At 37.3% G+C, this 26,314-nt stretch overlaps 1 protein-coding gene across 1 annotated transcript; it reads right to left on the reverse strand.

Moving 5' to 3' along the window:
• Positions 1-259: 259 nt before the first annotated feature.
• On the reverse strand, positions 260-24,828 carry LOC139136766 (dnaJ homolog subfamily C member 11-like). Its single transcript, XM_070704591.1, has 15 exons — positions 24,719-24,828; positions 22,507-22,636; positions 21,295-21,467; positions 20,967-21,040; positions 19,363-19,537; positions 18,085-18,152; positions 17,385-17,452; positions 16,268-16,392; positions 15,562-15,641; positions 8,021-8,137; positions 6,186-6,341; positions 5,434-5,503; positions 3,115-3,315; positions 1,398-1,527; positions 260-536 (listed from the first exon to the last, which is right to left on the reverse strand). Exons 1-15 carry the CDS (start codon positions 24,794-24,796, stop codon positions 514-516), a joined length of 1,668 nt encoding a protein of 555 aa, XP_070560692.1. The 5' UTR covers positions 24,797-24,828; the 3' UTR covers positions 260-513.
• Between the last annotated feature and the right edge of the window lie 1,486 nt (positions 24,829-26,314).

Here is a 26,314-nt window from a genome sequence, read left to right on the forward strand (position 1 = left end):
AATGTTTGTATGAAGTTTAACCCTTTGAAGTTTGAGTGCTATAATTTTTCCCTTCAGAAGTTCAGTGCAACATTTTACGAATTTTCAATTATTTTTCATAAATTTTTTGATAATTTTGGACCAAATGGACATTCAATATCACTGGTTACAATGTTTTATCAAAATTTCGGCAAAAATCTGACCCCCAAAAATTACTTGGTTATATGTTAGAAAGTCAATAAGAATCAACTTTGGGGCTCAAAGGGTTAAATTCAGTTACTGTAGTCTATAAAGAAAATTCATGGGCAAATGTCAGAAGTTTTGAAATCATGGCATTGACGGAAGGCCACTGCTTCATGTACCAGTAAGGTACAAAAAGAACATTGCTGCTAATTGGTGGATGCTGTTCTTGCAACATACAATACAGATGAAACAGCCAATCAGAACACTTCTTCTTGGGTTAGCAGGTTCCACTTCAAGAGGACACAAAATTCGGTGATTTTTAGTTGATGACTAAAACTGTATAAACTACCCTCAGCTTTCACTGATCCTGTGAGCTGTAAACAACAACAGAGAAAATTCAAATGAGTAAATTTTGGCAGGAGGGAACAGAATCACAGAAACAATTCTGTTACAACCTGACATCATGTATATGTGCTTACAGTTAGTGAATAGGTGGACTCAATCACCATAAAATAGAAATGAGATTTTCTGTCAGTGTTCTCCCCAGGAAAAAGGTGAAGGGTAGCGGCTAGTTTTCTATATCTTCTTAACTTCCCTGGTTGAAAGTAAAATTTAAAAGGACTACGGTATAGCTTCTTCAAAATTTCATATTGTTACTTTACATTCACAGATGCTAGATAAATACGAAATGTTAAAGAGTATAAAATTCTGCTCCTGCGATGACACTTTACCTTCAGATAATATTTTCAATGTACCTATTAGGGACAGTGGATTATTAAAACATGCGCATGGTATTGTCATTGTCGAATTGGCGCTGAACAAAGATTGAATTTAGAGGGGTGTGCGGTGGAGGGGGTCGGTGTTAGCATATGCGTAATTTCATAATGATGTAAATACCAATTGTAGGTATGCTGATATAGAATAAGGCTTGGTTGGATTTTCGCACTTCCAAACTTTTGTTGGTTGGGGGTTTGAGGCCGAACACAATTAGTTCCGTGTGCACATTTTAATTATCCATGGCCCCTTACAGAAGTGTTTGGGTTATGATGATAAATTTATGTGTAGATGATCTATGCTAACACGTTTACCGCATCCAAATTTCATTACTTTGGTCTCCAGAGTACCCTGATAATATTTACTGGTCAACTAAGCTTAATAAACTCTGTAACACTAATATGGGTAACGTAGGATCAGTGGGCGATAGTTACTTAGAGTAGGACACTGAGGTAACTTACATTGCTTAGGTATCCTGAGAAGTTCATTGTCAAGTATAGTACATTCATGGAGCTGATCTAGAAATTTGTAACATACACGTAGACTTTTCTCCTCATTTACACAGGGATCATAAAAACCAGGAAGACAACTCTGTAAGACAAAAACAACAAACAATGCCATGATAGATATGAAAATTTCTACAGGTCTATTGCTATGTGAAATCCTTGTGAAGATACAGAAACACACACTACAGTGGAGAGCAAAACTTGCATGTCACAGTGAAAATAACTTTCTTCTTTCAGCTTTACCAAGAACATCACATTTATGCGTCTCAATACTGAAAGACGAGCTTTTGCTCAAAACTTCCTGAAAGTTTCACCCGTTCTTTTACCAAATGAAGAAGAGACTTAGTGCGAGGGAAACAAATTACCTAACATTTACCATTATATTACCATGCCCTGCCCGTCGCATTTTGATTGGTCGAGCTGAACCACGTGACTGACCACAAATACACAGTAATGGTTCGTTTACATGCCCGTGAATATGAATAATAAGATTAACAACTCAAATTATCGTAACTTTACAGCTCAAACATAAATCATAATCAATCACAAAATAAAATGGAGCACTTGTAGGTCAAGTTGAGATATTTTTTTCTGAAAACATCTCCGGATTTGCCAATTTTTTACAGCGCGCGTGACAGTGCGTCGCGTATTGCTCAGTTTCTGGGGCCCAGTTGTCGTTCGCTCCTGAAATTTTCGGAAATTTTGACGGTTTTCTTGGGTTCGCTGATAATATAATGGAAATAACAGACTCCGCTCTGAGGCTCGAGGAAAGCCAAATTAACGGGCTCGGCAAGCCTCGCCCGTTAATTTTTGGCTTTCCTCTCGCCCTTGCCCACAAATAAACGTTAATGGTCAGCGCATCGCCCCTTATTTCTATAATATATATAGTGTTAACGCTATATAGAAAAATACAACTTTTCATTTTCATAAAACTAAGATGGTGAAAATTTTCCTCTCTGCCAGAGCTTTATATAATGAGGCTAAGTGGCAGATCAGAAAAGCACTGAAAAAATTTGAGAGTCCAAATATATGTCCCCGAGGGACACTTTACCTTACCTTTGCATGTTTCCTGTGGTACAACCCTTTGATTGGTACACTTTAGGATAGTTTTGAGAGTTTGTCTGAGGGTCATTACTATGTACTCTATTGCTAAACCTAAGCCTAACACACCCCTTGTGATTACTAGTAATGCAAAACACCATTTGTGTCTATTAATCTTTACTCTTGCCAAGGCAACAGTTATGATGAACTGAATCATATAATGCTGTCGATGGTTGCCTCTCATGATGGTACAATGATTCTACTTTGGAATAAAATGGACGCGATAAGTTCTATGCCCAAGAGATCATGTGATGGGGTGCAAACAAACCCACGTGTACAAACACATACCGGTATGGAAATACACGGCTTCTAAATGCGTTTGCCCACATGGGTTTTTGTTTGTACAATGGTTCATTCAAATTCTGGGCTTGACCCATTGGTTTGCATTCCACAATTCAAAGTAGTACTGTACAGAAGAAGTAAAATTTCACAGTTATTCCATAGTTGCACTGACATCCAGGACGTTACTTCTGTTGTATACAAAAGTCTCACAGATGACTTATCAGTTCAGTGTGCTCAGTGATACCAATGAAAGTGATGAAGTACTGAAAATGTATAATCATGAACTCACCTTGGAAACTTCAGTTAGGATAAGTTTAGAATCTTTAACTTGACATTGTATTGGAATAGTGACATCAATGATAGTGTCACCAAGTTCTTCCTCTCCCCTCTCGGAGACTAGTTTTCCGTACAAAGCCTTCACGATCAGCAATCCTTTCTTCCTGCCTTCTGTTTCTCGTATCCTATCATACATTTCATGCATCAGTTGAACCTGTAGAGTAAACCATACATAGATAGTTACAATCAAACATACAGAATGTACTGCATACTTCTCTTTGCAACATTAACTTTTAATTCATTGAGTGGTGGGTTAGTGTTTGACCTCTGTTGTTGGTATAGAGAAAGTGGTACTGCTGGAAAAGAAAAAAGTATATACAGTTTTTTTTATTCACTTAAAAAAGGATCAAAGTAATAAATACTGACTGTACAGTTAGTCTTGTGTGTTGAATCTGTTGAGGATTTTGATACAACAAGGCTGATAAGAATAATGAAAGTCAAATTTAGTGTACATGTAAATCTCTACTTACCCATGATATTTTGCTCCATGAAGTTTAGTACCCTAACACAAGGTTTGACCCCAGTACATCTATTTGTCAAAGGTCTAAATTTATAGCTCAAACCAGTTGTATTTAATGAAGTGAAATTTTTGAAAAAAAAATTTTTCTTTTTCACTTTCACTGTATTTCCCTGCATCATAAACAATAGGGAAGTACTATCTCCCTGCATTGAAAACAGTGGGGAAGTACTATCTCCCTGCACTGAAAACAATAGGGAAGTACTATCTCCCTGCATTGAAAACAATAGGGAAGTACTATCTCCCTGCATTGAAAATGATGGGGAAGTACTATCTCCCTACATTGAAAACAATAGGGAAGTACTATCTCCCTGCATTGAAAACAATAGGGAAGTACTATCTCCCTGCACTGAAAACAATAGGAAGTACTATCTCCCTGCATCGAAAACAATGGGGAAGTACTATCTCCCTGCATTGAAAACAATAGGGAAGTACTATCTCCCTGCATTGAAATGATGGGAAGTACTACCTCCCTGCACTGAAAACAATAGGGAAGTACTATCTCCCTGCATTGAAAACAATGGGGAAGTACTATCTCCCTGCACTGAAAACAATAGGGAAGTACTATCTCCCTGCATTGAAAATGATGGGGAAGTACTACCTCCCTGCACTGAAAACAATAGGAAAGTACTATCTCCCTACATTGAAAACAATGGGGAAGTACTACCTCCCTGCACTGAAAACAATAGGGAAGTACTATCTCCCTGCACTGAAAACAATAGGGAAGTACTATCTCCCTGCATTGAAAACAATGGGGAAGTACTATCTCCCTGCACTGAAAACAATAGGGAAGTACTATCTCCCTGCATTGAAATGATGGGGAAGTACTACCTCCCTGCACTGAAAACAATAGGAAAGTACTATCTCCCTGCATTGAAAACAATGGGGAAGTACTACCTCCCTGCACTGAAAACAATAGGGAAGTACTATCTCCCTGCACTGAAAACAATAGGGAAGTACTATCTCCCTGCATTGAAAAAATAGGAAGTACTATCTCCCTGCACTGAAAACAATGGGGAAGTACTATCTCCCTGCATTGAAAACAATAGGGAAGTACTATCTCCCTGCATTGAAAACAATGGGGAAGTACTATCTCCCTGCACTGAAAACAATAGGGAAGTACTATCTCCCTGCATTGAAAACAATGGGGAAGTACTATCTCCCTGCACTGAAAACAATAGGGAAGTACTATCTCCCTGCATTGAAAACAATGGGGAAGTACTATCTCCCTGCATTGAAAACAATGGGGAAGTACTATCTCCCTGCACTGAAAACAATAGGGAAGTACTATCTCCCTGCATTGAAAATGATGGGGAAGTACTACCTCCCTGCACTGAAAACAATAGGGAAGTACTATCTCCCTGCACTGAAAACAATAGGGAAGTACTATCTCCCTGCACTGAAAACAATAGGGAAGTACTATCTCCCTGCATTGAAAACAATGGGGAAGTACTATCTCCCTGCATTGAAAACAATGGGGAAGTACTATCTCCCTGCACTGAAAACAATAGGGAAGTACTATCTCCCTGCATTGAAAATGATGGGGAAGTACTACCTCCCTGCACTGAAAACAATAGGGAAGTACTATCTCCCTGTACTGAAAACAATAGGGAAGTACTATCTCCCTGCATTGAAAACAATGGGGAAGTACTATCTCCCTGCATTGAAAACAATGGGTATGTACTATTTCCCTGCATTGAAAACAATGGGGATGTACCAAGGTATGAAAGTGCAGGGGTCAAACCATTAGATTACCTCTGTTTCAGCTTCTCTCTTCTGTCTAGCAAGTCTTTCTTTGTTGGCTTCTTTATGCTTCTCATCTTCCCTGTTGAATATTAATGGTTACAAATGCAATCACTATTTTGAACTTCTGATAGTGCATAAGCAAAACTCTTTACTTTCAAATCAACCACAGGATCAACGTGTGCATAAAAGCATTGCCTAGGCAGTTATAAAAGAAAACTTTGGGTTCCCTCTTACTACAGAAAAGAGAACACAGCTTTCTCATTGGTTGATAGCTCTCACTGATTGTATTCAGAGGATAAAGCTGTGTGCAGTGGATGTATTTTGGGTTGAAACGTTAAATATAGAAATGTATACTTTTCTGTTGTCATTATCCTAACATGTGTGCAAATTTATCACGTCTGAAAACATATGTTCACCAATCTTCCTGTTGGTTCAGTATCACCAGTGCTTGTGTATGATCATACATGACTGAACTGCATCAACTTACCCTTAGATAACTAATACTGATCTGAACTAATCTTTCTTGTGACAATGTAACATGCTTTCTTTTCATTGTCAAACTCTCCTGATAATGCAGAAAAGAAAATTGACGAATACAAACTAAACTACTGGTGTTCCCACTGCCAATCATCTATTATTGTACACGGAAAAACAAAATATTGAAAGGTGGCATGCTGATAATCTATATGAAATTCAAAGCAGACTACATGATACAGAAGATTACAGCACTAATTACAGACAGTGAAATTACAGCAACTTACTTCTCTTTTTGTTTCCTAAGATACGGATCTACGATCAGGGCTTTTACGAGAATAAATGCTGCAATTGGTGTGATAGTTCCATAGAATATGGCTACAGGGTTGATTTCATCAGATAGGTGAATTGGAAAATTATATGTCTGGTTGCCACGGTTTAATCTGTAAAAGAATGACAGAATGCTTGTTAAACATAGAAAAATCCACCTTGTGCGACAAGTACTGTTCATTTCCATAATTAGCAGAACATTCAAAAGACTGGTTTTTGCTGCCAGTATGTGTATTTTGAAATGTGCATGATAGGGTCAAAATCTATAACCACAGGCAATGTATCAATAATATGTAAAAATGTTCACATTGATACACAGGGCTCGAAATTAACTTTTTAACCTGGTAGTCCACTTGGGCTACCATTTTCTGAAGTTGGTAGCCCAATGACAACGGCTGGTAGTCCATGAATATTTTACATGTAGTTTAGGGATACTGTACTCGTCCGAGTATAAGCCCAGGTTCAGCAACACAAAATAGCAGTAAAACTAGGGGCTTCAACTCGAGAAACCTCATGTTATGTGTCACGACCGCTTAATTTATGCCATTTATGTACATTTTAACACTTTCTATCACTTTCAAAATCGGCTTACACATCCAAAGATATTGTAACTTGAGCAAAGAAAAACAGACAAAAATATTCTCATGATCTTTATGAACTGGCATGCCTTGTTACACCGAGCCTCTCTATATACAGAACGTAATATACTGATCGACAACCAAAAATAAAAGACAGCGAAACTCAGTGTTTTATATAACTATTTCAAATCAAACTGATTACACAATCTCTTGATACAGAAGTGACAGTTTTGTGAAATTTCAGCATCAAAACCCCAAAATTTGACACAAGTTCGTCTTGTATGCTCCCGACCAACAGCATAGTGTGAACTGGCATGCAAAGACTACACACGGAAAAGCATCTCAACATTCTGGTATCAAACGCTCGGCATCTTGTGAAAATAACAACATAACAATGAAAAAACTCTTCACAGATGAAAGGATAATTGCTTCAAATAAATGAAACTGCATGTTGACTGAATTTAGCTCGTCCCAAAGTGGCGGACATCGCACGCCAAGTATTTCATGTCCAAGGCTTTGGTAGTCCGTGTGGGCTACCATTTCATGGACTTTGGTAGCCCCACGGAAAAGTTGGTAGTCTGTGGACGCGGACTACCGCTAATTTCGAGCCCTGATATATTGTCCCAATTTGACATTGCAACTGACTCATGCAACACCATTATGGTAAAATAACCCCTATGAAGTAGTGGGGGTGGGGGGTGGGGGGAGGGGCACATTTTACACAAAAATACAGATGTGTGCACACCAAGTGGCATTGGCATGAATTTTGTGACAACTGATATTGTCGTAGCAAAATAGACCATTGCTGTTAATATTCAATTTGTGCATGTCGAAGCACCAGGCACACCCAATAGATGTCTTGTGATACTTGTTTTGGAAACCATCCAATGTGAAACTGGATATCCAAACTCCCAACAAGCAAACATACATGACTCATTGGAGTTCTCAACTATGGTTTGCTTTCCTTATATTTAAAAGCATCATTGTTCAATTCTTGAAGCTTATCATCCATAGGTATACATTACTATCAAATGACAACAGATGTGTATTCAAATTCAGCGGTGCCCACAAACTGGCTAGCCACACCTTTTTTAAAGAACACAAGCAGGTACGCCTGTTTACTTTTCATGTCTTAAAAGTCAAACTCATAACCGTGTCTACATAAATTTTGAAAACAAATTCTTATGAATTGTGAATGTCTTATAAATACTTACTTAATTCTGACAGTGACACCTAGTGGTATACCAATAGTGACTGTTGCCCCTAGTCTACTATGCCTGGAGATCTTCCTTTCACCGCCATATTCCAATGTAGCACCAAATGTACCAGCTCTAAAAATCAAATACAAACAATCTAGTGTTTATTGTAGCTACACATGATTTCAGTGAAACCCACAATTTCATGTGCACTGTGTCTTTACATTGCACCTACATCATAAAACTATCAGCAATGATCCCATTAATTAAAGAAATGCTGTATCAGTTAACTAATTGTGGTGAGCAGACTTGAGTTACTATACTGCTTTCCCCCCATAACAGTTTGGATTTCAAAGTAAAACTGAAAGAGAAATTACGAATCAAAATACTCCACTTCTATCTGGAAGTTATCTCAATTCTCTGTGGTATAATGAGCTTACTGAGTCAGGCACCTTGGCTGTTGGTGTCAGGCAAGGACATTGTGTGCTTGTACAAACAAAGTAAGTGTTACCAGATACTAAAGCAGAAAACTACAACCAGAAGCACTGTAAATGTTACTGTATATTTGTGCAAAGCAGACTCCGAAACTTTTATAAACCTCTTCAAAACAATGTTGACCATCCCCATAATTTCAATGTTAGGGCTGGACCAGTGTAAGTGAAAAGAGGGGTGAGAAAGTTCAGATTGTGAGGCTGTTTAACTTATAAACCAATTGCAAACACCTCTGAAAGTTGCAACTTCATTGCAAATTTGCATATATCCATATATGGTAAAAGAGGCATGTCAGTCATGATTATTCATAAAAGTAGGAATGTCGAGTATTAGTGGCACACATATTTATGCTTGGCCAACGTGGTGAAAATCAGTGATTGGCTATTTGAGAATATTAAAGACTTCATTGGCAGAAGACTGGTACAATGCACAGAGTAAATTCAAAAATTTAATGATTCAAAATTTCTAACTCATACAGATACTGTTACTTCTTAATATCCTAACAATTTGGATGCCATCAAGTGGAAAGAATTTTCTGAGATAGTGACCAAAAATGACGAAATATCCTGGAAATTATCGTATTGCCAATTTCATCATAATTTGAACAAATATGAATAAGACCTCCAAAGAAACCTGCAATGTAGAAGCAACAGCATTGGGTGAGCTATAAGTAAGAAGATTACTTTTTGACCAAAAGCAAACAAGACATCTTGAAAACTATTATGTGAAATTTTATACTATTTTTACTTTCTATTCATTATGACCACTTCATCAGAAGCTAAAGCAAATTCAGTGCACTAAGCTTTGATATGGAGTCTAATTACAGAAGTTCAAAATCATGCAAATGAGCGAACACTTGTGTGGATGTTCATCAAACTTTTGGTAGAACTCAATCAAAGTATAACTGATGTACCTTAGATATCCATTCAGACTTAGTGCAGTCAGTTTTGATATATTGCCCAAATTACTCAGGTTCATTAAATATGCAAATGAGATATAATATTCAGTGTGCAATTCTCATCTAACTTTTAGCACAAACTGAAACTTGGTATTACCAATGTAACTCTTAAGTCTGATGAAATTTAGTGCATTGAGTTTGAGATATACCGGCTCATTACAATCATTTGTTACATATGCAAATGAGTTTATAATTGGTAAGCCACACCCTCCAAATCTTACCCCTAGTGTCATGTTTGAGTAACCAGGATGGGATAATTGATATATCACATTAAATTTCATTGACTTATTATTAAGATATTACAAGTGATTCAAAATAATTAATTAATATGTGAATTAGTTTATACAAACTACAGCCTTCAAACACTCATCAGATCTTGCTCAACTTATGAACATAACAGATACAAAATTTCATTGATTTCGATTGTGACAATTTTGAGTTATTAGTGGAACAAAATTTTGTCAAGGATACACAGACACACAAAAAAGCCATGACAAAGGCCAACATTGTGGCCATGCCTAAACATATGCCATAATGTGTGCTTTAAGCGTTAGTTTAAAAACATTAAAATTTGAACAAAGACTAATAATAAATCCACAAGTTCGGAGCAGCAACAGTAATTTTGAAAAACTCCATGAATTTAGAGTTTAAAGAGATGGTAGGAACTCTCTGAAATGAAAGTGAAACAACTTGAAGCTTCATAGAGAAACAGGAACCAAGAGAATAGAGTTGACGAAATGGAAAGTCATTGGAAATACCTGGGCCAATATACCTGATCTTTGAACTGGAAAATACACAGGCTTTTGAAAGCATTCACATATTTAAGTTGTGTGTCATAGTACACCCAAGCCAGAGAGCATTCAGAATTGAAGGAGTTAATATACTGGTATAATGTGCTAGTGGGGACTGAGTAGAATAACTAGGATGTGGTCGTTTCCCAAGTACTTTATCATACTGGTTTGCTGTCTCTTTAGCTGTACGGCTGATCCACGCTGTAAAATTTATAATTACACATATGCCGACTGCATGGTGAGATCTTTCTCTCACACACCGAAGGATCTACCAGTCTCAACAACACACCTGGAGTTATCATACAACGCAATAACGTCTTTACCATCGAGGGCATTGTCAAGGTACGTGCAGCTGAAATCCCTCACTTTGGATACAAACTACATTACTGCAGTCAGTGCCGGATCCTTCACCGGACTTCATCGATTGGAACGACTAATGCTCAGCAACAATGATATTTCTAGCATAGAACAGAAAGCATTCACTGACTTGGCAAAACTGGAGTACCTGGATCTATCATCTAACGACCTTACCACCGTATCTGAACAAATGTTCTTCGTTCTCCCAAAACCTAAAGGTTTTAAACCTGCGCAGTAATAGACTTCAACTATCCCCGCTGTCTTTCAGCGGACTTTTGAGTTTAGAAACTCTGAATCTTGATGCAAATCCCTTTTCCGGGATTAATGACAACATTTTCCAGCTGAGAGATTTCCGCAGGCTGAGAAAATTATCACTAGCAGGCTGTCAGGTAACGGACAGTGTTATCCATGATATGAACTTGAATGATACTGAAGTAAAGATAGTTGTGTTAAGTGGCAATAACATAAGTTCTCCAGATCCAGGCGCTTTCAGTGGTATGAGAAATGTCAGCAACGTAGACTTGGGAATGAACATGCTGGATGTGGATTCCTTGGAAAGGTCACTTTATGATTTCCGAGATTCCCGGATAAGAATCTTGTCACTTAATAGACAGCAGATGCGACTCACCCTTCTGAGAACAACAACTTTTGAGGGACTGCAGGAAACAAACTTGGAAGAATTAGATCTGTCAAACAACGCCCTTGATGAACTTCACGTTGGAGGGTTTAAATGGCTGCAGCATTTGAAAAAGCTGGATCTCAGCCAGAATAACATAGCTGATATCCAACAGGGGGTTTTTCAAGGCTTGCAAAATTTAAACTCACTGGATTTAAGTTCTAATTACCTGGAATATCTTCAGATTAGCTCATTTGATGGTTTGGTAAATATAACTGAACTATGGCTGAATTATAACATGTTACACGACCTGTCAGGAATGATGCAAATTTTACACCATCTGTCAGGTTTAGAAACATGTCATCTTCGACAGAATCAGTTCCAGGGTGAAATAACACAAGATACATTTGATGAAATGAGCTCTTTAATACTTTTGGATATTTCATACAATCGCATCAGTTCTCTACATCCAAATTGTTTCAAGTCGCTATCAAAACTGCAATATTTAGATTTATCTAACAATGTCCTCCAAAGTTTACCAAATGGCGTTTTTTCTGATTTGATTGCTATGGAATCGCTCTATTTATCTGGGAGCAAGGCCGTGTCTCTGCTTCAGCACCCTTTCCTTCACGTCCGTCAGTTAAAAAAGTTGTCAGTCACAATTGAAAACACATCTGACATCCTGGCATTGGCTGATATTCCAGACATAAGAGAATTAAGCATTTTCATTCCCAAGACATGCATTAACATTTCAGATTTACAGATGGTCAACTTAACCATGCTGCAAAAATTGCAGAGTTCATACTCCTGTATCAGTGGGGAAATTTTACCATACACCTTCAAATCACTGGAAATATTGTCACTGTATCCAATAACTTTCAAAAAATTTAACGTTCCCTTCTTTTTAACTTTATTTCCAAATGTCAAGCGAATTGACTTGTATGCAGACGATCCCTTGGATATGGGTGTTCTTCCAAAACAACTACCAAAACTGGAATACCTAACCTTCAAGAATATTAAAAATGATATTGTTGATGTAAAATACTTCAAACGTTGGACGAAGTTGAAATTGTTTAATGCTTTGCCAGATTCCTTTGACTGTTCAGGCTGCAAAATGAAACCATTTCTTGATTGGATGAAGACGGACATGGTTGTAAGATTACCAAACATTTTTACAGGAAACCCTTCATGTGGAAAGCCAGATGACATGACATCTGTTTCCATTTATTCTCTGAGTTTTGGATTGCAATGTAATTTGGCATTTACAATATCTGTACCTGTGGCTATTGTATTTGTTATAGTTTGCATTGTGATTATCATTCGGTTTCGATATCATTTGGCGTACTGGATTTTCCTTGGGAAACTCAAGTTTGGTGGATACCAGCTTCAGGTCAACGATGATGATGGACCGCGTGGTAGAAGGTACGATGCATTTGTATGTTATAATGAACATGACAGTGACTGGGTGTGGCAAGAATTGGTACCCCATCTGGAGGACATAGACCCACCCAATTTCAGACTTTGCATCCACGAACGGGATTTCAAACTGGGAAATGACATTTTTGAGAACATACTAGACAGCATAGAAAACAGTCACAAAACTATGTTGATACTATCCCCTCACTTTGCTCAGAGCGAATGGTGTTACTTTGAGATGAGAATTGCACAGAATTATCTGTTTGAACAAAAGAGAGATGTTATACTGATGGTATTACTAGAGACAATTCCTGACAATGTGCTACCCAGGGTTTTACGACAACTGCTACTGACGAAGAAGTACATCTCATGGGCAGAGAACGAAGCTGGTCAAAGACTTTTCTGGGAAAAATTAAAAGTTGCTTTGACGTCAGAAAACAGGGTAAACAGAGTGGCAAATGTTTGAAATACTGTTTTTGAAATGAAAACAGAATTATGGAAATGATAGATTGAAAGACCTTTCAAAATTTTAATGTTGTGTTTCACTGTAAAGTTATAACATGACCCCTTCATCTTTCGACTTTCAACATAAAATGTAGTTTTAATCTATTTAGTTTTAACCTACGCTACACCAAAACTGCCTCTTATCCTCACCTTTAACCCTTTGAAGGCTGAATGTCATGTGACTCCTATGGGGTATTTCCCCAAATAAGATTGATGGAGGGTTGGAGCAAAGGAAGTTTTAACAAAAATTCACATGAAATTGACTGATATATTAATGTTTTATGCAAAGGTATAACTATGAAACACTTAAGCAAGGCATTTTGCAAAAAAAAAATGAACAAACAGGATTTAGGAAAGCCAGAGCTTCATAAAATTTAATTTTTCTGAGGTATGAACTATGTATGATTGTAGTTTACTGGTAAGAGCTATGTGTTATTTTAGTGTACAGGTGAAATTTCTCTCCGCAAAGTGAGCAGCTGCTGATTGTGTTTGTTCATGTATCCTAGCTGATAACAATTTCAACAATATGAATAGTTTTCAGAGTCTGACATCAGCTAGAAATTAGGAAATACTTTCCTATATAGAATCTGATTTGTTTGTTTTCATGTATACCACCTTATGTTACAATTTTCAAAAACATTCTGATGATTGTTTTTAATATTCAAGAGAAACTGTGCTGTTATAAATAATCCATTGTTTATTTTTTGTTGATAGTGTTACTGCTGAGTGTAAAGTATGTTTTGTTTATAAAGCCTACACAATTTAATTCTTTGGTTTGTATCCCAGTGTGCATGGGTCTTTGGGAGTTTTCACAAAAATCAAAGTGATTTGGAATAGGACTACAGTATACTTTTCTGCCTATGAAGTTTTATGAAGTTTTGTTTACTGATTTTGTAAAATGTGCTGAAAACGCCTGCATGCTTGCAGAATGTCACACTGTAGTGTAAATTATGGAGGCGATGACGACGTTTTTGCTTAGTTCTTGAATATGCATTCATAATATACAGAAATAATACAGTAAATATAAAGCTTACGTGTGTCAAATTTTCTGTGTTTGTTTTTTAACAGCTTACCTAAGTACCTGTCAAAATTCAGAGAGGGTGCAAAACAAAGAATTTAATTACCCTGGCCTAGATTGTTACTTTCTTTATGCCATTGAATCCAGTGTTATTTGGAACTTATAATACCAAAACCAGTAATTAGTTCCAGTACTTGATTCTGAAAATACCCGAATCCAGGAAATTAATAATTTCGCTACACATGAACTTCTCTTTTTGGAATTAAGAAAATCCTTCTTTTGAAAAAAGATATAGTTTTTAAGGTTTTATAAGTCTGAAAGTATCAGGAGCTCTGTGGCACAAAACCTTAATCCAACTGAAATGTCCTTTTTTTAAGATTCTGAGTGATGTGATAACTTGCATGATGTATAACCTTTACAATGATACAATAGTAACACTGAAGGTCACACTGATTATACATTTACAACCAATCATTACAAGGTTACAAGTGGATTCTACACAGTGACTGTACCCAGATAGAGTAGCTCTCTGACCCAGCACTGATATGAAACCCATGCTGCCTCACTGTACTTTCTGCACTGTCTCCATTGATATCTGTAATTATATCATACCAGTATATTGATGGTGCAAATACAGTGATCTGATTGGTCGAGACGCGAAAAGAACCATGGTATATTGGTGATATACCAAGGCTGGCATACGCGCGAGCTCTCAGCTTGAGCAAAAATCCGTTTATGACGTTCTATGCCAGAATTTCAATATACTGTTATGATATAATAGCAATAAATCACACCCAGCGACGGTATACCACTCAATTTTGACCAGTTCACTTCATATATGCACTCGCTATCGCTCGTGCATATATGTCATAAAAACTGGTCAAAATCTCGTGGTATACCATTGCTGGGTGTGCTTTATTTTTTAAGTACAGCACCCAAGACAGTACAGTATGATTCACTGGGGATGAAGAAAATTTTATTAACAGGTGGCAAAAATAAAACTACAGACAGTTATTGGAAGTGTGTAAGCACATCAAGTTTGTGCAAAATGACCTGATTTTAAACTAAAATAATAATTTTCACAGCCAGCAAATTTCAGCTGATATCCGTTTGCTTTTGTGGGCCGCTAGCTATTTTCTACACTCCTGTTTACATTATGTCAATAACATCTTTTGAGAGTGCATGCAAGCACACACATTCAAATACCACTCTTGATGCACGAGCAGGTTACAGTCCCTCAGTATCACTGATTTCCTGAAGAGTCAATGACTTGCATGGCATTATAGCACAATGACTTGGCTTCTTCCTATGCTGATGAAACGTTTATTATAATCTCACTCCATAAAATGATCATTTTCTATACTGTTTCTGCCAAACCTATATTTGGTGTTACAATTAAACACTTACTTCAATGCCAGCTTTGCTTTTCCTTCCTCTTCAAATTTTTTTGTAAAACTTGCCAGTATGTAAGATATGGGTATTCCTAACTGTGGAGAGAATCAAGATAAAAATGGTAATTTGAAATAAATCATTAGAAACACTTTTGACATGAAACAGCAAACCTGTTGTTGGCTGTTCTCATCTAATTCACAGGTTTTACATCTTTGATTCATATGAACTTTGAATCAATTATGACAAACTGCTTTCTTTAACCTCATTTGGAATTTGCCAGCCAAATGAAATGTGATAAACACTCCCTTCACATTTGAATAAATAGCATCTTAAGTTTTGATTTAGAATGACAGCATTACATGTTCGGTTCCTGTACTAAACTAAATGCTACACAACAACACGGGAGATATTGAGAGAGCATTATGACGAGACCAGTCCCCACTGGCAATGTGCAGCATCTTGAAAATGGTAGCTTCCTGGTTGGCTGGATATTATTGATGTTAATGTATCATTTCAAAACAGCCAATCAGCTACACAATAGCTGAAGTTTCAGACTCCCTAAGTTGCCATGAATAATTTAAATTTACCACTCAGCTAAAGCCGTCTGAGTTACTGTACACTGGCCCAGTATTTATGCTTGTAAGTCTGTGAGTCTTAGCATGCATGAGTGGCTGTCTGCAAACATATGGATGTTTTGAAATGACAATATATTACATCTTACCTGGAATTGCAGCATGAAGTGTGTTTTTGGAGTATCTCGTATAAGCATGGAATTCATGGAGGACGCTGCTCCCCATTTCCATGTTAGATATCCAACTGTGTGTTTATCTAGTTGTCTTGCTAACACTGCAAAAAATCAACAATAACAACAACATCACTGTCATGGGTATTGTAGGGAAACAGAATGCGCCTCAGGGAAAGACATGTTTGTGTGAACTTATTTTAAATTTTGTCGAGACAAGGATCTTATGGCATGGCCCATGGCTTTGAAGTTGCCTTAAAAGGAAAATTATGGACTTTGGAAACATACTTTTAATTAGGGTGGGGGGGGGGGGGGCATATGGGTAGCAGAATGTACACTTCAACATGTAAAGGTGTGAAGGGCTCCGTATCTAAACCCTTAAATGCAAATTCAATGAAATCTTGTATGCTATATACCTCTACATCTGCTAAAAGTATTTATTTTCTGTTGATCTTTTATGTTTTATTAAATAACTACAAGAAAGCTAATTGCTTACTAGTATTTGGAGTTACCTTCGCATGTAAAACTAGCCTTTTCTGCTACCTTAATTTCTATTTTTTGGGGTGAAAATTTGGCATACCTATTATACAGTATATAGAAACAGCAATATTGATATAAAGGGTCTACTTGTGCAAGTCAAATACTACCTTGTCTAACATACTTCAACTCACTCTTAAATGTGGAAAATCAAGTCAATCAGACAAAGGCCATACTATCTTGTATACTACCCTTTGAGCAGTGTAATTTTTACCACCAAAATTTTAGTGCAACATTTTACTAATTTTAATGAATTTTTCTCTTATTTTTTGATAATTTTTGACCAAATGGACATCTCACTTCATTGGCTTCACTTTTTTATCGAAATTTTGGCAAAAATCTGAAAAAAAATTGACTGGTGTATAGACAAAAAAAAATTGACTTCCGTGCTGAAAGGTTTAACATCTGATGATCACGCTGAAATTCCTCGTTGCATTAATGCGACACAGGATCCCTTTATGATGGTGACCAGTATCTAGTTAGGTGTATAATAGTGAGGTGTACCATAAACTTTGATCACTGTGCTTGCAGACTGCTATATGTGGTGGTTTCTACTTACTTGTATGGAAACCAGGTCTAATGGTTCCCCTAGGAGTGATTTGAAAGACAGCCTGGCATGTTCCAAAACTACAGGTGAAAACAGCACACAGTGGAGATTATTGAAGGCTACTTAGACAAATTTCAAACATATTTAAATATCTCCTTATCAAATGATCTGTATGTGTTCTCTCTGCTGCTTCACTCTTTACTGAATGAAGCTTTGAATCAAACTCTTGTGAGAGTAGAATGCCCCTCTTGGGACAGCTGTTAACATTCTCACATTTTAACAATGAGTTTCTGACCTACAACTTATTGGGGCTCATTTAAAACCTCTTGGAGTATGAAAAATGAAAATGAAAATGAAAATCGAAAAATTAAATTTTTTCCCATGTAGTTAACACTGGTGTGGCAGCCATGTCGAATTTCAAATATCGGAAAATATTAGGTTATTTTGTTTCTCTAGTACCAAACTTTGCACAGTGCCCCTGATTCTTATTCTTGATTTGGAAAGAGAGAAGTTGAAAGTTTCATTGAGGAAAGTCTCAGCAAAAGTTAAAGTCTTTCACTTCCAAGGCATGGATTACCATAAAGGTACATGAGACTGAATATAACTACCATTTATGAGATACTTATTCTCTGAAATACCATACATCCAATACAGATGACCTAGAGGTGTGGTCTCTCTGCTGTTAGAAATCAGGACCTCAGAAAACACATACCTTCTTCTTGTGATGTTTCTGAATCCCTTGATTCCTATCATTGGACCATTGCCAGCACCAAATTCACACTGACACCATAATTGTGAGAGAACAAAAAAGAAAAAGAAAGCAACATGTTTAACATTTCAATATTCAATTTGTTTTGGCTTTTGGTAATTTTCTGATGAATACCTGTATTTTACTTCAATGAAGACGTCACTATAATTAGTATTCTGCTAGAATTGCTGAAAGTCATGGAAGACTATGGAGATTTACATTTGGAAAGGACTGACTGTGTCAGCATGAACGCCATTATAGGTTGTGATTGGATTTTGTTCTTGTATCTGAAATATGTTCTTAATTACTAAATGAGTACCTTTCTAGGTAACTTGATAAAGAAATAGCATTCACTTAGTTGGTGAAGTTTATCAGCAAACTGATAAATATTTTATAGCGGTTCGAAGTAAAGCGTTAAAATATTGTTTTGTCGGCACAGAAATATGTAGCTATGTAGGCTGGGGTGGATCTCAGCTGATAGATACAAAGTACGTAAACTGTAGCAAAGGAAATGACACCAGCTGTAATGCTGTTGTAATCTTGGCGGGATTGCCTTGATCGTGATTGGTGGGAAGTTTCGAAGGAAACATTTAGAGGCCGTTGATTGGCTGTGACTGTAGATGAAGTGAGGTGCCACACGAGGTAGCACCAGTCCAGACTCACGCTTCAACGGGCCGCGGCACTGTGAGACATCGAGTCCGCCCCCACCCACCCTTTTATGAATCCTCTTTTCAATTTTCGTACTTAATTTGTAATCACTTGCGCTTTTCCAGACAACTTGTTTTCAATTGTAAATTACCTATGCTTTTCCAGAGAATTTTTTTTCCTTTGAAAACATTTTGAACAAAGGGTTTTTAACTCTGGTTTTTAGCGCGGGGTAATTTTTCTGTGCATATTGCCGTAAGTCTTTTAACAGTACACTTCGCTGGTAATCTTTTTCAAGTGCCCTAGTCCAGAATAAAGCACGTGAGCCACACTCCTCATGAACAAAGTGATTAGCATTGTGTATTGTGTTTTCTGTTGGAAGATAGATTGAATGGGAATGTAGACAAACTGACAAATATTTTTACATAAAGTATTTTTTATTAGATTTGTGACAAATGCCCAATCACAGACAATGATAGTTGTTGCAAGTTTAATACATGAAGATAGAGGGCAAAACAAAGTATTCATTAAATGCTAGTGGCAGCCAAGGCCTACACACTACACTGAATGCAATGTCTCCACGGTAATAACACTTACCTCTACCCATCCACTGGATGAGAGAACTCGTCTGAGTGACGCTGATATCTGACCACTGCCGGTTCCATTCTGTGTTTGTAAATTTCCTGATAAATTGGCAGTTTCTGTAATTGTTAGAGGAGCCTCTATGGACTGTGTTATTGCCATGTTGTTTATTTCCACTGTTGGAAAAGGCCTGTGAAACATGAACAAGAGAAAGGGAATAAATAAACATGTATTCATGTGATTGGATTTTGTTGTGGAATATGTTGCCTGTAGAGATTCGTACTGCAAGAAATGTTGAGTCTTTTAAACGCGGTTTGAAAACCTATCTTTTTAATCTGTATCATCAGTGATTTGTTTATGCTTTGCGGTACATTTTCTTCACCGCAGGTCTGCTCGTGTGGTGCGTTTTATTCCTGACACTTGTATTTTGTAAAATCGCTTATTCTTTTGTGTGTTCTGTACAGCGCACTGTGACGTATGTGTAGTGCGTTTTTTCAAGAATTTTTAATAATAATAATAATATTCACAGTATAGAGATCATTGCCATACATGAGTCAAGGACTGTGAGAGGTACCAGTGGCTGTAACTTAAGATTTTGAATTCAGAATATCTGTTCTAAGTATCATCTACAATTTCTCGTTTCACCCTCTGAAGAATATCAGGTGTTATAAAGGATATCCATCACACATCACCAACTGATTGTTCATCGTTTACTGTGACTTCTCTGTTACAGTTTAACCCTTTTCTCTGCCAGACAGTATCACTTCCCCATCAGCCAAGTCAGTAAAAAGTGGTATTGAGTCAAAACATGACATATTTTCACCCACTTGGCTTGGTCTGTTATAGCATCTTTAGTCCATAAAAATCATTTTACAGTATTTATGCTTCCAACAGCCTTCAAACGTTCAATATTATGTTAAAATACACCATATGGAATATGTTGTGTATCATTAATTTTAACCACCCTGGCCTGATGGTGAAATATGGACTTGGCAGGAAAACGGTTTAATGTTAGATGGGAGAGATGGTGACAGATGCCTAACTTACAGTACTATCTAATTGGATGTGAGTTTGCTGTACTTTCTTATCCATTTATTTCCACGGTAATAAGTATATCAGGCAAATGATATAACTGGTTTTGGTCACAAGTTGCTGCCATGCAATGCATATCTGGTTTAATTCGTTATCAACAGGCATCCATGATTGATGATAACAGAGTAAAATGTTGGATATGTGAGGTATGAAATAATTTACAATAAGTCATATACCATGTAAGTTTGTATGGTTTGTTTTGAGAAAATACCACGTTTTTGAACTACAGCGGTACTTCTGTATTGCAGTTTTGTGATTGCGCTGGTATACCAGCGGAAATCACACAAGATGAGTTAGGAACCAAAGTCCTGCTTACGAGCGACAAAAACAAGAGTTACAATTCTGTCTCTATGAGTTTTAATATCAGTTATTGATGATAGAGAGGGAACATGTGTTTTAACACAGGCTACACAGAAATATTTACTAGTTCAAAGTCTTAAACTTTGCTTGCTTCTTGATGCGTGTTTGGTCTGCATGAGACAGGAAGCTAACATTTCTGAATTATCTTACATTGCATGTGTCCTTACCTATCATCATAGTCATCAAAATCTTCATAATGATCAAATAGGTTTGTAGCATCAACACCAACTGTAATGCTGCCCTGTTAAATGAAAAAAGAGAATGGCAGGTTTTTGTCAGTACAGCGTACAGATACTTGCAACACAATTATATCAACATTTTCTTCCGAAAAATAGTGGTGTGAGAACTTTTCATAGTACAAAGAAACAGCACATAACATCCTAGTGGAAGCCAGTCAATGCTATGTGTTCCAATGGATACAAATATTTGTTTCTGTCTGGATTCTAATAATCACTGATAAACTATATTGATAAAATATGCAATTCCTTCACTCACTTTTGGATTTGTTCTTTGTTGGAGACGTCTTTCTTCACGTTCCCTCTGCAGCCGTTCATATTCTTCCCGAATCTCGGCTGGAGTTCTTGTTCTTTCTACCAATTCCCAACCAGCCTCCAGACCCTTGACCCCATAAATATCATATATGGCTCTCGTTGTTGGATTACCAAGGACTAGAACAGCAAAATTAACAATAGGAAAATCGTTGTATTGTTGATCCATTAAACCATCCATTTAGTGTAGAACACACTGTAAGTGATTTGGAATAATAGTGTTCACTGCAATATGCAGTTTATTATCAAATATTATTTTGTGAATAACCTTAATGTTACAGACCTTTTTGAGTCCAACTGTACCAGAAAAGTTGAAATTAAAAGCGTTCTGTGAATGCCCCCATCATACACTGTGTTGTGCAATCGGGACTAGACTTGGAATGCATTCAATACACCCACTAAACAAACAGACTGAAAATTCAACCTTTGCAGTGCAACAAGTTGTAGTTTAGGGGCATAATTTAATATTAATTCACTGGTTTTGGACTGACCATTATCCAGTGTGTGATGTATAATTGTTTATAATTGTTAGATATAAATACTTTCAAAGAAATTTCTGAAATCTTGTCCTCTTTTCCCTTTGTTGAAATATGACTGTTATGAGGTCAAAACTCAAATGGAGTTAAGTAACATCAATAGTTATAGTACTCAAAGTCAATGATATTGGACTCCACGTCCTCTAATACCAAAGCTTACAGGACAACGAAAATCCATAGGTTGCACACGTGTGCGTATAATAATACATGTTATTGATAAGTGATAATAATACACATTATAATGATTTTGGGCAGAATCAAACTTGAATTTAGTGCTGAAGATCAATGTAAAAGCCTTAGTAATATGCCTTTAATGGCTTTTATTGAAGTAAGGTATTCACAAAGTACAATTTCATTAATTTGAAATTTCCAAAAGTCTTGGCAACAAGACAATGATTTACTTTTGCATTTTACAGATAGATAAGAGAGAGACATTATTTGAAATCAAACCTGTGTTCGATAATATGGTATTTGTTCACAGGGCTATCAAAAGCAAAAGAATTCCTTAGTCACACATTTTAACTGAGCATGATGTGCAAAACAATTCTTGACAAATTCATTCTGTCTATCAATAATGAAGATATTTGCTCCATGATGACAATTGCAGTGCAGTATCTTCTCACCTTCATAAGCTTTTTGAACTTTGCTGAATAACTTTTCTGCAGCTTCTTTGTTTTGAGGGTCTTGGTGTTTGTCAGGGTGGTATATCATACATACACGTCTGTATGCCGCTTTTAATTCATCCTGTGTGGCCTGCAATGGGATTTAACACAGAATGGAACATTTGAAGGCAGTTCATTTCCTGTGCATGTGTAGATCTTGTATCATTATATACGTCAGGTGGAGTCAGGGATAATTATGTTTGGTGCACATTTTAACTTCTTCTGTCCATGTTTGCCACAGCAATTTCTACATTTTCAAATTTTCGAACAAGAAGAGCCAAACAGAAGTGAACAGCTTGGTGACTCATAGCATAATGAGGGTATGAAAGTTAATGCGTAACCTTTGGTTGCTAGAGGACGTTCAAATTGCAAACACTGTGCGGCCTAGCGTCTGCGTTCTTCTTTGATAGATAGGTGCAATGATACACAGAAGCTCAAAACGTTGCCTAGATAAGCTATCCGCGCTGACACGATGCGTAGTGTTCTGTGCATATGGTTTACCTCATGTTCACATCGCACACTTGCCACCTATCCGCTGCGGATACGTGGCAAGTGTGCGATGTGTGCCTAAATTATTGTCAAATTTTGGTACTTGTAAAGTTTGTAGGCCAGTCACATTGGAGGGATAATCATTTGAAGTCATTTCTGATCATCTAAGGTATGTTATTTGACGTTCAATAAAGATTCTGTTTTTTTTTTTCTGATATATCGTACACTTAGCATGTCTTACCTTGTTATTATTTAAGTATCACTTAGCTGGCCACACGCACAGAACATGTGCATCGCGTCTGCACGGATAGCTTATCTGGGCAACGTTTCAAGCATCTGTGCAATGATACACAGTAGAACGAATATATTTGGTACCTTGAGTGCGCTACACTGTTGTGCTTATTTTCCAATCAATAGGGCCGTTGACATTGTAGCGCTACTGGTGAGCGAGGTCGCAAAAACCATAAATCACCGACCACCTCACCATAGAGCTAAAAGTTTGCAGCTATCTGTGGTATGTTCATGGTTCGAACGAGCCTCCCTCAAGCCAACCATAAACACAGGCGTTATGTGGACCGGTTTGTTTATAAAGTGTAGTTTATGCTATGAGTTTATGCTACGTTCCGACATTCTGATTGTGGTAAGGCAACATATTAGAACGTCGGAACGTAGCATAAACTCACAGCATAAACTATAGTACACTTTACAAACTACCCGGTACCCTAGCTGCAAAATTGTAGCTCTACGGTGAGGCGGTCGGTGAGTTTTGGTTTTTGCGACCTCGCTCACCAGTAGAGCTACAATGCCGAAGGCCCTGTAGCATACAAAATAAGCACGCTGCACATGGCACGGCATTTTGATGTTAAATCCCATATATTTACTGCATTTGGTCATACTGATTTATCACTACTGAAGATTAAACACTATACTACACTAACCTTGTCGTGTATGGGGTTTGGTATTTGTTCAAATACGTCTATCGCGTTCCAAAAACATTTCTTGGAGCCGCCATTACCAACTTCCGGTATAATGGCTGCTCCCAGAAACATTTCAATGTTTATGGAACGCGATTGACATGCCTGTGCTAATACCAAACCCCATAAACGACAGGGTTAGCGTTATATAGTGGTTAGTCTTCAGTAGTGATAAATCGGTACGACCAAATGCAGTAAATATGTGGGATTTTACATGAAAATGCCGCGCCATGTGTGGCGCGCTTATTTTGTATGCTACAGGGCCTTCGGCATTGTAGCTCTACTGGTGAGCGAGGTCGCAAAAACCAAAACTCACCGACCGCCTCACCGTAGAGCTACAATTTTGCAGCGACCGGTACCCCACTACGCCTGTGGCCATAAAGCCACACAACATGCGCAACCTAAGGATATGTGAAATCTGAAATATTCTTTTTTATTCCTCGCCCAGAAATTCAAGGACACACTGCTAGGTTGCATCAGAAGGAACAGCATGCACACATGATGTAACATGTCATCATAGCGATATCGTTGACGCTTCGCTTGTCAACCATCGCTTGTGTGTGCCTCCGACATGTCCGAGGCTCGCTGCAAGTTCAACGGATCGTCAAATGAGTTAACTTCCACATTGCAAAATATTCCCCACACATTTATCACCTCCTTAAAATAGCATTGTAGTAAGATGTGGAGAAAACGATCAGATAAACACTTGCCTCTTTTCGAGCGTTTAACAACGAGTAATAGTCATCATTTTTCAGGAGCTGGTCGTCGTCTTCTATGGGCGCCGCCATTTTTCTGTTCAAATTGCCACACTCGTGTGGTGGCGCACTCTTCTGCTCCCTTCGACCTTCCATGCATTTACAGCTACCACCACAGGCGGCCCAGACGTATTGAGTTTTTCTCACGGTATTACTATCAGTTCCTCTCCTTTTCTTCATGCTCTGACCGATCGGAGTAAATAAAATAAATGATTATGTAACCTAACCTAGCCTCTTGACTCTCTTTTTTTAAATTTTACCCCATTACAAGGACGTTTATCTCTCATATAAACTTACGTATCTTGTAATTATTAGTCAACTCAACCAATTATGCTGATCCGTAGACCGAGATTTATAAGGGATTTTTATATGGGTTGGCCAACATTGCGAAAGATAGAGAGATGTAAATCAAAAAGGAAAAAAGTCCTTGCAATGGGGTGTAAAATAAAAAAAAAAGAATCAAAAGGCAAGGTTACGTTTTATAATCATCTATTTTATTTACTCCCATCAGACAGAGCATGAAGAAAAGGAGAGGAACCAATAGAGAAAACAGTGACAAAAATTAAATACGTCTGGGTCACCACTCAATACCCCTCGATGACTTACGCCTCAGACCACACAAGCGCCCTCAGCAGTAGAGCCGAGCCAGTTTTCTCATTCGAGTCCAGTGTTTTTATTAGATATAAACTAAAAGGCTGCAGTGCTTTAGTACATGTCACTGTTGTCTGTATATTGACACTTTTCTCAAACATTATTAGTTTTTAACTTCATTGGAATGCTTATATTGAACATCACTAGCTATCCATCATGAATAGCTTGAATTTAAAAAAAATATAAAGTAAATAAATTAGAAATAAGCTGAAATGAAAATCCTACATTTCTTTCATTCCAGTCACATCACTGAATTATTGCTTTATGTAACAGGTTAAATTGCCTTTAGTCAAATCGTTACAGTCATGTAATATAAATTTTGAAAGGTCATTCAGTATGCAAAATACAAATTAGCTGAAATGAACTTGCAAAATTTCCTTCACTTCTACAACAACAGTCTTCAATAAAAGTTTCCACAATTTCGGCTTAGTCCTTCCAGTTAAATGTTTCCAATTGGTAAAGGTAGTTCAATATCCAAATTAGCAATTAGATGACATTTAACGGTAGAACGCACCTCGGGGACAGACATTCGGACTCTCAAACTTTTACAATTCTCTTCTGATATACCACATGTGGGGGTTCATTTTAAAGCTCTTGGTGAAAGAAAACTTTTCACCGGTTTAGTTTTTTGAAATTCGAAAATTTTTATTTTTCTCCATAGAATTAACACAGGGATGGCGGCCATTTTGAATTTCTAATATCGGTAAATCTTGGGTTATTTGTTTCTCTAGTACCAAAATTTGCACGGTGACCCCCTATTTTTATTCTTGATTTTGAAAGAGAATGATTGAAAGATTCCTTGAGGAAAGTTAGAGCAAAAGTTTAAGTCTTTCACTTTCGAGGTGCATATTACCTTAACTGCAAAATGTCTTTCACTATTGTTCCGTATTGTACCATTGA

Source organism: Ptychodera flava, chromosome 7 (assembly GCF_041260155.1).
Source record: "Ptychodera flava strain L36383 chromosome 7, AS_Pfla_20210202, whole genome shotgun sequence".
In the NCBI taxonomy this organism is placed as follows: domain Eukaryota; kingdom Metazoa; phylum Hemichordata; class Enteropneusta; family Ptychoderidae; genus Ptychodera; species Ptychodera flava.